This window comes from Montipora capricornis, chromosome 5 (assembly GCF_036669925.1).
Source record: "Montipora capricornis isolate CH-2021 chromosome 5, ASM3666992v2, whole genome shotgun sequence".
NCBI classification, from domain to species: domain Eukaryota; kingdom Metazoa; phylum Cnidaria; class Anthozoa; order Scleractinia; family Acroporidae; genus Montipora; species Montipora capricornis.
The window spans coordinates 24,914,617-24,927,116 of NC_090887.1; the positions used below are offsets into that span (position 1 = coordinate 24,914,617).

At 38.2% G+C, this 12,500-nt stretch overlaps 3 protein-coding genes across 4 annotated transcripts in view; all 3 read left to right on the forward strand.

The window, feature by feature from the left end:
- The window catches only part of LOC138048895 (histone H1-delta-like), a 1,021-nt gene extending 414 nt beyond the window's left edge, over nt 1-607 (forward strand). Inside the window, exon 1 of the mRNA XM_068894997.1 lies at nt 1-607. This exon is cut by the window's left edge and continues 414 nt beyond it. Within this exon, the coding sequence (XP_068751098.1) occupies nt 1-357 (357 nt within the window). The 3' untranslated portion in view covers nt 358-607.
- Nucleotides 608-2,658: 2,051 nt separating this feature from the next.
- On the forward strand, nt 2,659-5,821 carry LOC138048559 (E3 ubiquitin-protein ligase MARCHF3-like). Its single transcript, XM_068894738.1, has 3 exons — nt 2,659-2,748; nt 3,237-3,470; nt 5,471-5,821. The coding sequence occupies exons 1-3, from the start codon at nt 2,659-2,661 to the stop codon at nt 5,819-5,821; spliced, it is 675 nt and encodes a 224-aa protein (XP_068750839.1).
- A 2,084-nt stretch (nt 5,822-7,905) lies between these two features.
- LOC138049990 (methylmalonyl-CoA epimerase, mitochondrial-like) overlaps nt 7,906-12,500 on the forward strand; it is a 4,799-nt gene continuing 204 nt past the window's right edge. The window contains exons 1-8 of one of the 2 annotated variants that reach the window (XM_068896478.1): nt 7,906-8,002; nt 8,080-8,124; nt 9,349-9,415; nt 9,524-9,579; nt 9,862-9,921; nt 10,776-10,862; nt 11,016-11,087; nt 11,783-12,500. The exon at nt 11,783-12,500 is cut by the window's right edge and continues 204 nt beyond it. In XM_068896478.1, the coding sequence (XP_068752579.1) occupies nt 7,934-8,002; nt 8,080-8,124; nt 9,349-9,415; nt 9,524-9,579; nt 9,862-9,921; nt 10,776-10,862; nt 11,016-11,087; nt 11,783-11,863 (537 nt within the window). In that variant the 5' untranslated portion in view covers nt 7,906-7,933 and the 3' untranslated portion in view covers nt 11,864-12,500. The remainder of the gene's footprint in view (nt 8,003-8,079; nt 8,125-9,348; nt 9,416-9,523; nt 9,580-9,861; nt 9,922-10,775; nt 10,863-11,015; nt 11,088-11,782) is intronic. The other variant, XM_068896479.1, reaches the window with a different exon arrangement.

Sequence of the window (12,500 nt, forward strand, 5' to 3'; positions counted from 1 at the left end):
AAGAAAACCTCTAAACCCAAAAGCCTAAAGAGCTCGGTAAACGAAGGAAAGGATACTAAGAAGAAAACAAAGAAAAGCAGCGCAAGTAAATCGGCGAAAAGTACTGAGGACTCTTCAACAAAGAGCAAAAATTCGACATCGAAAAAAACCAAAGGTAAACAGCCCGATAAGGGTAGTGAAATTGCGGGAGAGAAGAAATCAAAAAAGCCGCCTGCCAAAGCAACGAATAGCAGGAAGTCGTCTCCTGGAAAGAAACCAAAAACCGGTAAAACTGCTAAGGACTCCACAAAAGCTTTGAAGCCCAAAAAAACTGTAGAGGGAAAACCAAAGAAAAAGACTTTAGCCTCGAAGAACTGACTAATTTAATACAATTTAACACTGTGTAAATATTTGTAAATTTGTGTTTTGCTTTCTTTGTTGCCCTCGGGCGCGTTCAATCCCAGCCCGAATTTTCTCGCAAAATGCCGACCGTCCGATTTCAATTGATTTATTTTTAACTACGCCTTTTTCCACATTAGATTTATTTTCATTTTTAACTGTAAAATATGTCCTGTTTAACATGGGAATTCCGTACATTCAGAAAATAAAACGTTCACTTTTTCGTGCAGAAGGGCAATTTCATATCTTGTCTCCCTAAAACTTACGCAGGAATATTTTAAAAGTGTGACTTTTCGTGTGACGCACACTTCCTTCACAAACAAAAGCCACTGCTAATTAAGACAGTCCAGCGTCTTGAAAGAGTGTCTAGGTCGGTCAAACTTTAATAAGTGAGGGTCGGCCAGGATTTTGGGGTATACGGTATACAGGGGCTTTTTAAATCGAGTATACGGTATATTGCAGCTTAAATACGGGTATTCGGTATATCACTTTCTTTGAATTTCAGGTATAGAGTATATAATGCTTCCATTAATTTTGGGTATTTTGGCGAATTTTTTCGGGTATACTGGTATACCACTACCCCCTCTGGCCGACCCTGATAAGTACGGTCAAAAATGAATAGGCCATTTCCGAGTTGATGTCTGCCTTCTCTTCTCTAAGTGCGAAGTTTTTGTTGTGAAAATTAGTTTTCATTCATATGTAAAGTAGAACTCGTTACCATTACAAAAGTTTCGCACTTAGACTCGCTTTGAAGAGGAGGCAGACATGAACTCGGAAATGGCCCATTACTTGGCAATAGGAGGTTTTCACGTGACCATGGTGGACGAAAACAAAAGATCTCTCATTAGCTTCTTTTGTTCGTCCACCAGAAGTCGTACATTTATCTATTGTTGTTGGTGTTCCTAGAGGTTGGTTGAAAACGTCCCAATTGTACGCCGTCACTAACGTGAATAGCACTTTTCTCTCACGAAGGGATAACCCTCCAAACGTCAGCCGTTCAATGTTTTCACGTTAGCAATTAGACCTTCATCAACTCGGACGACAAAATCAAATTCTCGGACCTCAATAGCACTGTTCGTACCAACTTCAAGAAAAATGAGGTAACTGGACAAAGCTAGATCCACCCGTGCAAGGAAGATTTGGATTTGTGTGGATTTGGTTAGGGTTAGGCTTAGCTAAGCTCGGGTTTCCTATGGGTAGTGCTTACTGATACAGGGATATTAGCAAGTGATCTTGGTATCCAAAAAGAAAATGTATTTATTTAAGATTCAATTTGGAAAAGAACGCCATACATTGCATTTTATTTTAAAGCTTTTTACAAATGTTGTTGATCAACAGATTCTTCCCCGGTTTTTGGCGCCATCTTAGTTGGGGGGCGAACACAGCAAAATTTACAGTAAATGTATGGGATTTTGGCCGACTTTGAACCGCTGTAGCGCCGCTAAAAAGAGACAGATTTCCACAGATATAGTGTCTTTCAAGATATTTATTCTGAGATTATTTTCATGAAATATGAAACGGATTAAGGCTACAACGACCATGAACGAATTTTTAAGATTCCGTACAAACCCTTCCAGAATCATCACGGCAAATTGCCGCGAAATTAGAAGCAACATGAGAAGATTTATTATTCGAATTTAAGGACGTCATACATTTCTTAATGACCTTATTTTCTGTTGAATGAATTATATCAATAAAACTATTGAAAGTAGTGGCAAAAGTTGGAAATCTGTCCCTTTTTTTTATAGCGGCGCTACACCGGCTCAAATTCGGCCAAAATCCCATACATTTACTGCAAATTTAGCCATGTTTGCCCCCAGACAAGATGGCGGTAAAAACCGTGAGAGCGTCTATTATCTTTGAAAAATGCGTGGTTAACCCCAATTTTCTTTTGGATTTCAATAACACTTTTTAACATCTGCTTCTCGGCCCCGCATATTCGTACACCGCGCAAAAAATACCTTTGAATGCTCTGCTGTCTATGTTACAATTGGCTTGACGTCATTAAGATAATACCTAATTATAACATTTCGAATCTCTTGGTCTTGATTCACGTCACAGATTGAACAAATGATCAATAATTGAAAAACTTGTTTCCTGGCCATTGAAGCCGAGGCTCTTTCCTTACCTTGCAATTACCTATTATTAAAAGGCATTGGAAATCAATGTGACGTAATAATCCAAATAAACAAATAAACAATAGGAAATAAATAAATGACAGGAATCAGCTACACATCAAAAAGATCTATAGAAATTAAACGGCAGTAATAAACTTGCAGTATGGCAGATACAGAACCAATACTGGAAAAACGGCATATAGTTCCTGCAGTAGAGAAGAGGGTATCCCCGATCGAGACAAATCATTCGCCTGTAAGTATATCTTAAACATTCAAAACAACTCTGGAGTTAATAATAATGGAATTTGTTGCTGTTTAGGTCTTCTAGACCTCTGTACCTGAATCGGTTTCAATAATTTGAAAAAGCTAATTTTACTTTCTTCGAATTGATAATCGCAAAAGGAAACTATGGAGGAACAAAAATAACCGAAGAAGCAAGTGTTACAGCTCTTAAGCGTAACACTACCAGCCCCTGCTTTCTCACAGGTATAGCAACCAATGGCCTTCCTTGCATCCGACTGACAGCTTGACTGTAACACATGACATAGACTTTGGTCGCAGCGACGACAACTCCCACTACAAATAGAAGATTCACTCGTTTGAGCGATTTTTTTTTACAAAACTAGGCGGCTAAAATTTTCGAGAAATAACTAATTTTACATCACAATACATTTCAAAATTATTGGACTATCAGAGTTAATCTAAGATCACATTTACTGTTTTGTTCATTTTGTCCTTCAGGATTTTCATCTGGATGTCAAATCCCTCTCGTCTGACGATCTCTTAAACACATGCCGTATTTGTAGAGACGAAACAATCAATGAGTCATTAGTTAGCCCCTGTCACTGTTCAGGAACGCTTGGGAAATGCCATGTTCACTGTCTGGAGGAATGGCTCTCAAAGGCTAATAAAAACTCTTGCGAAATATGTGGTTATAGATATCGTACAACCAGGATCCCGAGATCCCTTAAAGAGGTACGTAGGTTCGTTCCTCAAAACAATAAAGAGACAAATTCATTGCATTTCATTCCCTCCCTTTAACTCCGAACTGGTAACAACCAGAGATGAAAAGAGAAGGAGTGTTTGGGTCGTGGCTTGTCTTCGGCAAAATTCAACAAAATGGCTTCCTATCAACAAAGGGAAGCGCGACATTACTGTATTATGTATGACAGGAGCCCTCGTTATGGGCTCCTTGTTATGGACACTAACTGACATTTTGACAAGCGCGCCTGCTATGTGTCTTGTGGAATCTGCCTTCCTTTTCGTCCAAAATGATTGAAATTCATATATCCCAAGGGTCAGCTTGAGTCTCCCTTAAGCCTGGAGCATACTTGAGCTATCAGCTTAGCAAAGTTCATTCGCGACTGTTGGCGTAAGCAAATTGCCCCAGTGTGCAGTGGCGTTTTCAGCGCATTTAGTCACGTGTGCCATCGACGCCGAATATTGAACAGGTGAGGTCGAATGAGTAGGCAATTTCCGAGTTCATGCCTGCCTCCTCTTCAAAGCGAGTCTAAGTGCGAAGTTCTTGTTATGAAAATTAGTTTTCATTCATATGTAAAGTAGAACTAATTACATCACAAAAACTTCGCACTTAGACTCGCTTAGAAGAGGAGGCAGACATGAACTCGGAAATGGCCTATTTAATTTAGACCGAGTGAACATTATCGCGTGTGAAAAGCTATCGCCTTACACTTGCGTAATGTGCTTAAACGCTGAAGATTAGGGTGAAAGTTAACACTTCCGCATTTGCAGATGGAGAGCTCACAGCGAGCATGATCTTGCTGGGTACCCTGGTTAAAGACAACTTAACGTGGCTGAACACAGTTTCATGATACCTATGTTTCATTTACCTTTTTTTTTCTAAAACCCTTGATACTTTGGTCGCCAAAAATGGTAGCAAGCAAGTTAACAACACGAACTTCGGTTTTTTGATAGTTAGATGACGTCTATACCGTTGCCATGGCAACATGAATAAATATAAAGAGGACTTTAAAGTCGGTTATATTTATTTGCAGAAAATCTGGTCATTAGATTTTCTTTATAATTTGCATGCAACAAGCTGGTAACGATGCTCAAAAGTCAACACTATTTCAATAGCAATTTGACAGAGAGATCTTTAATCATCCCTGGTTGAAGGTTCACTAGAAAATCTAGAATTTCCTTTGTTAAAGTTCAAATTTTTTTCAATATTCCAGTTACTTATTTCTTTAAGTATTTTCGTGCCAATTTTCGTTAAATTCTAACAAGTGGTTCTCGAGAAATAGGCGTATTTCCGAGAAAGCTATTTCGCATTCAATCGCAATTTTTAACAGTACGCATGCGCTGCATTTAGCTGGGTTCTTTTTCAATAACAAAGAAATATCTGCGAATTGCGGGATTCATTGCATCGTTAACTTTTCTAACATACATTTCTCATAAAAGACTTTGTTCAGTTATGACGAAAAATAGTACAGATAGCGGAAACATTGAGCAAATAAAATGATTGCTGTATTGAAGCCATGTTTATCTTTTTCGCAATCCTTGCGCGCGCGCTGCATTGCGTTAGCAAGAGCGCGCGCGAAAACTGTGTTCGGCCACCTTTCTTTCACTATCAATACTTAAAGAACAAAGAAAAGCAAGTTTTCTTTGTGAGTCGGCAGATAGTGAACGCGATTCAGCAAGCTAATAAAATCAAAAAACTTGCAGGACTTCATAAAGGAGAGCCTCTTTTTTCAATGGCAACCCTTCCCGTGGGAGATTCACCAAGCCCACTGTTGTAAAAGCCAATTAAAACAGAGCTATCTCAGTGCCAAGGGAAACATGAAAACTTTCGCAAGAAAAACCTGTTCCTAAAAATAAATTTATTCGGGAAAGGGTTGACTCAAGGAATTAGTGGAGATAGAGGCTCTGTTTGATGCTTGAGCTCCTGAAACTTGTCCTTGGTGATCTTTGAAAACGTTATATGATTAACCTTGACAACTTCTTTCTTATTTTAGTGGGTTACTCGAGGCCAAGGACGTCGTGAGCGTCGTTTTCTCTGTGGGGACTTCGTCTGCTTCCTGATTCTCAGTCCATTAGTGATAGCAAGCTCATACCTATGCGCTCAAGGAGCCTGGTACTACTTTTTCATCACGGACAGATGGACTGGCGCGGGGCTAGTTTCACTGAGTGTGTTTCTGTTGTGTATATTCGGGTTTTGGTTGATAGTAACAGTAAGATTTCACCACAGATGTTGGCTGGACTGGAGAGACCGTAATCAAGTAGTTAAACTTGTGAAAAGTCAGATGTTTCAAGAGGGAGAGTTAGAGAATTCAGGAGCTTTGTCTGGGACAGAAACAGCCGTGTGACTCTAGTGTCTGCCCGCTATCTACCTATTCCGTTATTCAATGACTCATGCATTTAAACTGTTATCCAATTAAACTTGATTCCTTTTGAGTTTCACCTAGATTTGTTACTAGCTTCTTGACTCCATCTTAATAATATTGTTGAAGTCAGCGTGCATGTTTCTTCCAGTGAGCCGTGAAACTAGGAAAACTTGAAATAAGACAGAGCTACTTGTTAGTTTTGAAACGCCATAGTGAATATAAATAGTATCTTAAGGGACAAACGTGCTTCGATAAAGGAAAGGAACTTTATTGAAGTGTCTAGTCGTACTAGCGCTGGAGCACTAATTGGAGACACTGTAAACTGTACGAATATTAACGAATATTAACGCAAGTCAAGTCAAATGTTGGTTTTTGAGGAGAGGGGAAACCGGAGTATCCGGAGAAAATCTCTCGGTGCAGAATAGAGAACAAACAAACTCAACCCACATATGACGCCGGATCTGGGAATCGAACCCGGGCACATTGGTGGGAGGCGAGTGCTCTCAACACTGCGCCATCCCTGCACCCCAGTTTCATGTTTATCGATAGCTACTACATGTTCCGCGAGGGAGTTTAGAAAACTGTAGAGCGCGCGTTTTTGGACTGAACACCTTAGTTTTATCCACGTACGCATTATTATGAAATTACGTACTCTTATGGTAGTCTATATTCAGCTATTATTGTTCAGCGATCGTAGAATCTGCTACTTGCTATCTATCAATGGATATCCTATCAAGCTATCTTTTGGTGTGAGTCGTCGACCGAATTCAATCCCTCATCTACATCTACATCTACCACTACCACCATCACCGCTACTCACCGCTACTACTACTGTTACATCGTAAGATTATCGACGATTCTACAATTTGTCGTTACTTTGCAACTCAAGGAACTGAATTTTTTTTAATTTTGATTAAATCTGGTGTACATATTGCCTATCAGTGGAGTTCAATTTGTCTATTGCCTCACACCAAGTCAGCTAACCCTGTAATTGTTGAAGATCACCGGAGTATTTCGCAACCTCTAAGATCTTCGCAATTACACTACTTATCTTCAAATTTTGCTAAAAAATCTATGAATAAAAGGTATTTTACTACGATCACTAAACAATTACTTAAATAAAAGGCTTTATGTCCTGCCAAACAGCTTCAACAAAATTGAACAACAACCTCGTTCCCAGGGCATCTTTGTCGGTATTATATGTGTTTTTAGAGCGATTGAATGCATTCATTGCCGATAAGAGTCGGCCAAAGTTGGGTTGAAATTCTGGTGCAAGATTGCCGTTTATCGAGGGTATTCAAAGTTAGCAAATTTGTCCAGAATAACACGATATCTGAGGAAACCAACTACGGTAGCAACTATCAGGATTCTCTTGTCAAATGTTGAAGCTGTTTTCCCGAGCCTTTACAAGAGTAGTTACATGATAACTACTAATTATTATTATTATTGTTGTTATTATATTATTATTATTATTATTCATATTATTATTATTATTATTGTTTGGCAGTATTATCTTGAAGGGCTTCTTTGTAAATGAGACCACAATTGTGTATAACAGCCAGAAGTCAGGCTACTTACCCAAGTGCTGGAGCCTCCCTCAAAGTTGCTGATTGTGCAATTCTTTAATCACGGGCAAGAAAACTTGGCTTTTTCTGATATCAAATCGGCTTTAATTTCGTCCCACGTCTGCACTGAAAAGGACATTTTCACTGCTTAATAGTCCATTCTAATGCTTTCCAGTCATTTTTGTGGACGAAAAGAAAAATTGTGTGAAACCAAACCACCGTTCCTTTTTTATTTCTTTGTCGCTAATTCTCGACCTTAACGTCGCTGTCGGAATTTTGCAGGAAAAGGATGACATTCGCCTGAGGATTTCATTTTATGTGCTATCGCTACCTCTTTTGGGCCATGTCGCTTGTCGGGGTTTACCCTGGCAGGGCCTATGTATTAGGCGGGCACCCTGTTATAAGCGGTCACTTAGCCATTTCCCGGACTGCAGTTCTGAAGGGACATCCCCCGACTCCCTGTCCCCGACGCGACGGTGTGAGACGGTATTTGTTACCAGTCCTCCACGGAGTTGATGTTCTTTCAAAAATGTTCAGTTCGGTACTGCGACGTTCAGGTGTTTTACTGCTTGCTCAGAGAGCGGTTTATAATATTCAGGTAGGTTGGTAGTTTTTTTAAGTACTAGATTATTTCAATTTTAAAAATTGTTTTGACTGATTCATTAATAACAACAGGTTAACAATGGACTAAGGACTTCGATGTCATCAGTGAGTTTTAAGGTTAGTGCGATTTTTTGCCTTTGACCTGGGTGGCATGTCATGATTGCAAAAAAATACTACATGTTAGGCGTTGTTTATGTATTTTAATACAATAATGGAAAAATTAATAGAGAAAGAACGAAATTTGTGTCAATTTTCACATGCATGCGAGCTAGCATGTATTATCTATGCCATTAATTAAAGTTATTCTCTGCACGCGATCAAAATTTCCAAATCTCTGCAATCTCTGCAATCTCATTGGTTTTGAGAATAGGCGGAAAATTTCAAACCCCTGTTCCAAAACCGCTTCCGTTTGGGCCCTTTAAGTACTAAACCTTGTTTTTTCCAGCATTGTGGCAACATGAGTAAGTGGTATAACTAAAATATCTGCATTAAAAATGAAAATAAAGTATGTGTCGGGGGAATGGAAGCTAGAACTTAATGAAAGGTAATTTGTCCTCGACTCCACCTCAAAATTGGAATGAAACCAAAGACACACTGTGATTCTCAGTTGAGTATGCAACTAGGAAGTTTCACGACAAAGTTTTAACATTTGAGTTCCCATGTTGTCAAGGGCAACTTGCTTCGTTTCCAGGAGTATTAACTTTTAGGGCCTTGACGTCTTGAGTGTTGAAGCCCGCCAAAATCTATGGAGGGTCTAATTTGCAGGTCGCAGGTCGCGGGTTGCAGGTCATTGTTTCACCAATACAGAAAGTATCCTAAACATTCTTAAAAGCTAACCTTAGCCCAAAAAACTTTTGATTAGGGGTAATTAGGCCTAAGGTTAGGTTTTAAGAATGTTTAGGATACTTTCTGTATTGGTGAAACAATGACCTGCAACCCACGACCTGCGACCTGCAAATTAGACCCGCCGCAAAATCTACAGTGTAACAGTTGAATCCAAGTGGTGACCATTGCCAGTTAAATGGTGTCAAAACCCAAAAAGTTACCCTTGGAAAGGAAGAAAGTTGCCCTTGACAACATGGTAACTTTAACATTGAAACATTGTCACCAAACTTCCCTAGTGTCGTACTCAACTGAGAATCATAGTACTTTTGGTGACTCCGTCTTTGGGTTAATGCAGATAATTCCTTTTTCTTGCTTTCAATCATTTGATGGTGATTTAATTTCAGTTCTTTATTCAACACTGCCATTTGTTGGATCATTAGTAGTAGCTGTTTGTTTTCTCTCTTCCTCTTTATTCTTATTTTTTTAAAACCAATGTTCTGCATGGTTTGTTCATAGAATGAAAAAGAAAAATTGTGGAATCTTGGAAAATTGAACCATGTTGCCATTGCTGTTCCTGATCTTGGTACGTTTTATTTATTTTTTAACTGGATCTTTTGTAACACCTTTTTCATAGTATTCCTGCAAATTATGGCCTTTTTATTCATAGCATTTTACTGCTTTTGTTTTTCAGACAAGGCCAGTAAAATGTACGAAAATGTGTTAGGTGCAGATGTTAGTGATATATTGGTGAGTTAAATTCTCAGGTTATTTTTGTCTTTCTCCTAGGATTTTCATACAAACTGCAAGAATTACATCAATAATAATTATTACTTTAATATTGTTTCTCAAACCCCTTTTAGATTTTATTACATGTATTGATCATCACATTCAGTTTTACAAATGACTGATCCATGAACCCTTTCACCCCTATACCAGCACCCATTGACAGGTAAAATTGTATGGTGTTAGACAGAGAATACTGGAAGGTACCAGTGGACCTGGTTTGTTTTTTATGATTGTGCTGTCTAGGATTTGCCAGAGCATGGAGTTTCGACTGTTTTTGTTAATCTTGGGAACACTAAACTCGAGGTAATTTATAACATCACATTCTTTTGTGCTGATTTTATGTTCAACCTGCATTTAGTGGTGAAATGGACCTACCTAATAACAGTAGGTGGCAAGGAGCACTAGTTTTGTGTGCTCATTTCATTAGTAAAAAAATGGTTTTCCTTGGGCACTTACCATTATGACATATTTAGGAAAACAATTTGCTCCAAATAAAGGAGTGGAAAAGTTAACCTGAACTATTTCATAGGCCACTTTCAAAAAATACCATGATACTCTTTGATTGCGGTCCAACAGTTTTCATAAGCATTAGTTCCAGTTTCTCTTGGGACTTACAATAATTGCCCCAAGAGACAATAAATAATAAGGGCAAACAAAGAGTATTATGGTATTTTTGAAGTGGCCTATTCTTGCTAACTGGAGCCAGGCTTTTTTGGTGGTACACAAAAAATTATAGTAACAAACAAAATTCCTTGAAGGATAGAGACTTGACTTTGTTTTCCCACTGGAACAACCTACTAATGGGAAATGCCAAATTGCCTTGTTCAAAGTGAATTAATACTTCATTTAAAGAGGATTAGACTTGAGGCCCTGAAAGAAAAGAACCAATTAGCCAGTATCAAAAGTACCATAACACTCTTTGTTTGTCCCTCCAAAATGTTGCATAAGCATTGTTTTTATTTTCTCTTGAGACTCACAAGGGTCCCAAGAGGAACTGGAAACAATGCTTATACAAAATTTTGGAGGGACAAACAAAGGGTATTATGGTGTTTTTGATACTGGCTAATTTTACCTTGGTTGTTAAGGAAATGTTGGGGTAGGAAGTTGAATGTGCATGAGACACTTAACTGGCATGTTTCTTTTCTCCAACCCATTAGCTTTTGCACCCTTTGGGAGACAACAGTCCTATAGAAGGATTTCTCAAGAAGAAGGCAGATGGAGGTATACATCACATCTGTATTGAGGTAAGATGTAAAATAGTAAGTAATTCCGAAAAAAGATTTAGAAAGTCAACTCTGCAGAGGAAAGCACTCAACTTCTATGGACTTTAGATGAACAATGTGCTTGATTTGTAACATGCTGATTTGTAAATTTATCATGACTTCTCTTTTTTCCAGGTTGACGACATCAAGGCTGCCATGAAAGATTTGAAGGAACACAACATAAGATCCTTGAATGCAGAACCAAAGGTTGGAAATTTACCAGAATGGCAGAATTAGATAGACTTTTGTATGACCTTGAAAAAGCATTTGCAATTTGTTTCACGGACCAATCTTTGGCAAGATTAAAACAAAGCTTTTCCTTATTCCCGCGAAAGAAACTCCTAGTATGGGAAGTAAACAGTTTTATCACCAAATCACATTACTGCATTTCAAATGATGTCAAAGGGAAACTTTCCAGAAAGTTCCATGGAGAGATGACGTTGCTTGCATCTGTGTTCGCTTTAAGCCAATGAAAATTTGCGCTCGTTTGTTTTGTTCAATAAGCCAATTAAATGTTTTGCATTATTGTTTGTGTTCTGTTTTTATGTTACTTTATTTTTCAAGGTCATATGAAAGTCGCTCTAGCTATATAATAACATTATAATTATGTAGAATATTCAATGGGATTATGATGGTATGGAAGGACACTAATTATAATTTCAGAATTAGATTTTTACAAAATGTCTTACTTAACCCTTTAAGGCCATTGACAAGTAAAATTGTCTAGCACTAGACACAGTAAAATCTGTATTATTAAATGGCCACTGGGGGTTAAAGGGTTAAAGGCTAGAATGGTATACTGTCGTTTTACAGAGATTCATTAGAATCCTGTGAGGATAAAAACTCAACCACTATTTCTTTTGAGAATAACTGATCTCATAGTTTTCCTCTCTTTTTTGTAGATTGGCGCTCATGGTAAGCCAGTCGTTTTTCTGCATCCAAAAGACTGTGGTGGTGTCTTGGTTGAAATGGAAGAAGCATGACTTTCCAAACAAGTTAAAACTGTTAACCCTTTGTCCTACAAGGCGTTCTCCATTAGCAAAATCTTCAGCAGTAGCCAGAGTTAATCTGTACAGTAGTCATCACTGTAACATAAGATTGGAAAATGCTAGTGACAAACCTCAAGGTGCTACTTTATTAGAATATTAAATCACTTCTCTTTTCTTTCTCTATATTTTGAAAAGTGTGTTTGCTAATATCACCTGACAGGTGAAATTTTACATGTAAGCCTACATTTCAAGTAGAAGATTATTTATTTTTTATGTAAGAGCCTGCTATGGCTAACTTTAAAATCCTGAAAGATCCAGGCTTAAGAATGCTGTGTGTGATCCCACACCCAATTTAGCATGCAGCTCTTCAAAAAAAATGTCACCAGTCAGCTATGCCATTCCTTAGTTGTGCACGCCCTCATAAGAAAAATCCTGGATCTGCCCCTTACAGTCTACAGTAGCTTTCCAGGGACAACAGGTCAGTTTTGAACACCAGTTATAGCTGACCTTTAAATCCAAAACGTGTACTTGAAGTTAAACTTTTGGATCCTAACATAATTGTTCATCACCGTCTGGAATTGTTAATGAATTTTACCAGTGATGCACATTATGATACAAATTATATTGAAGC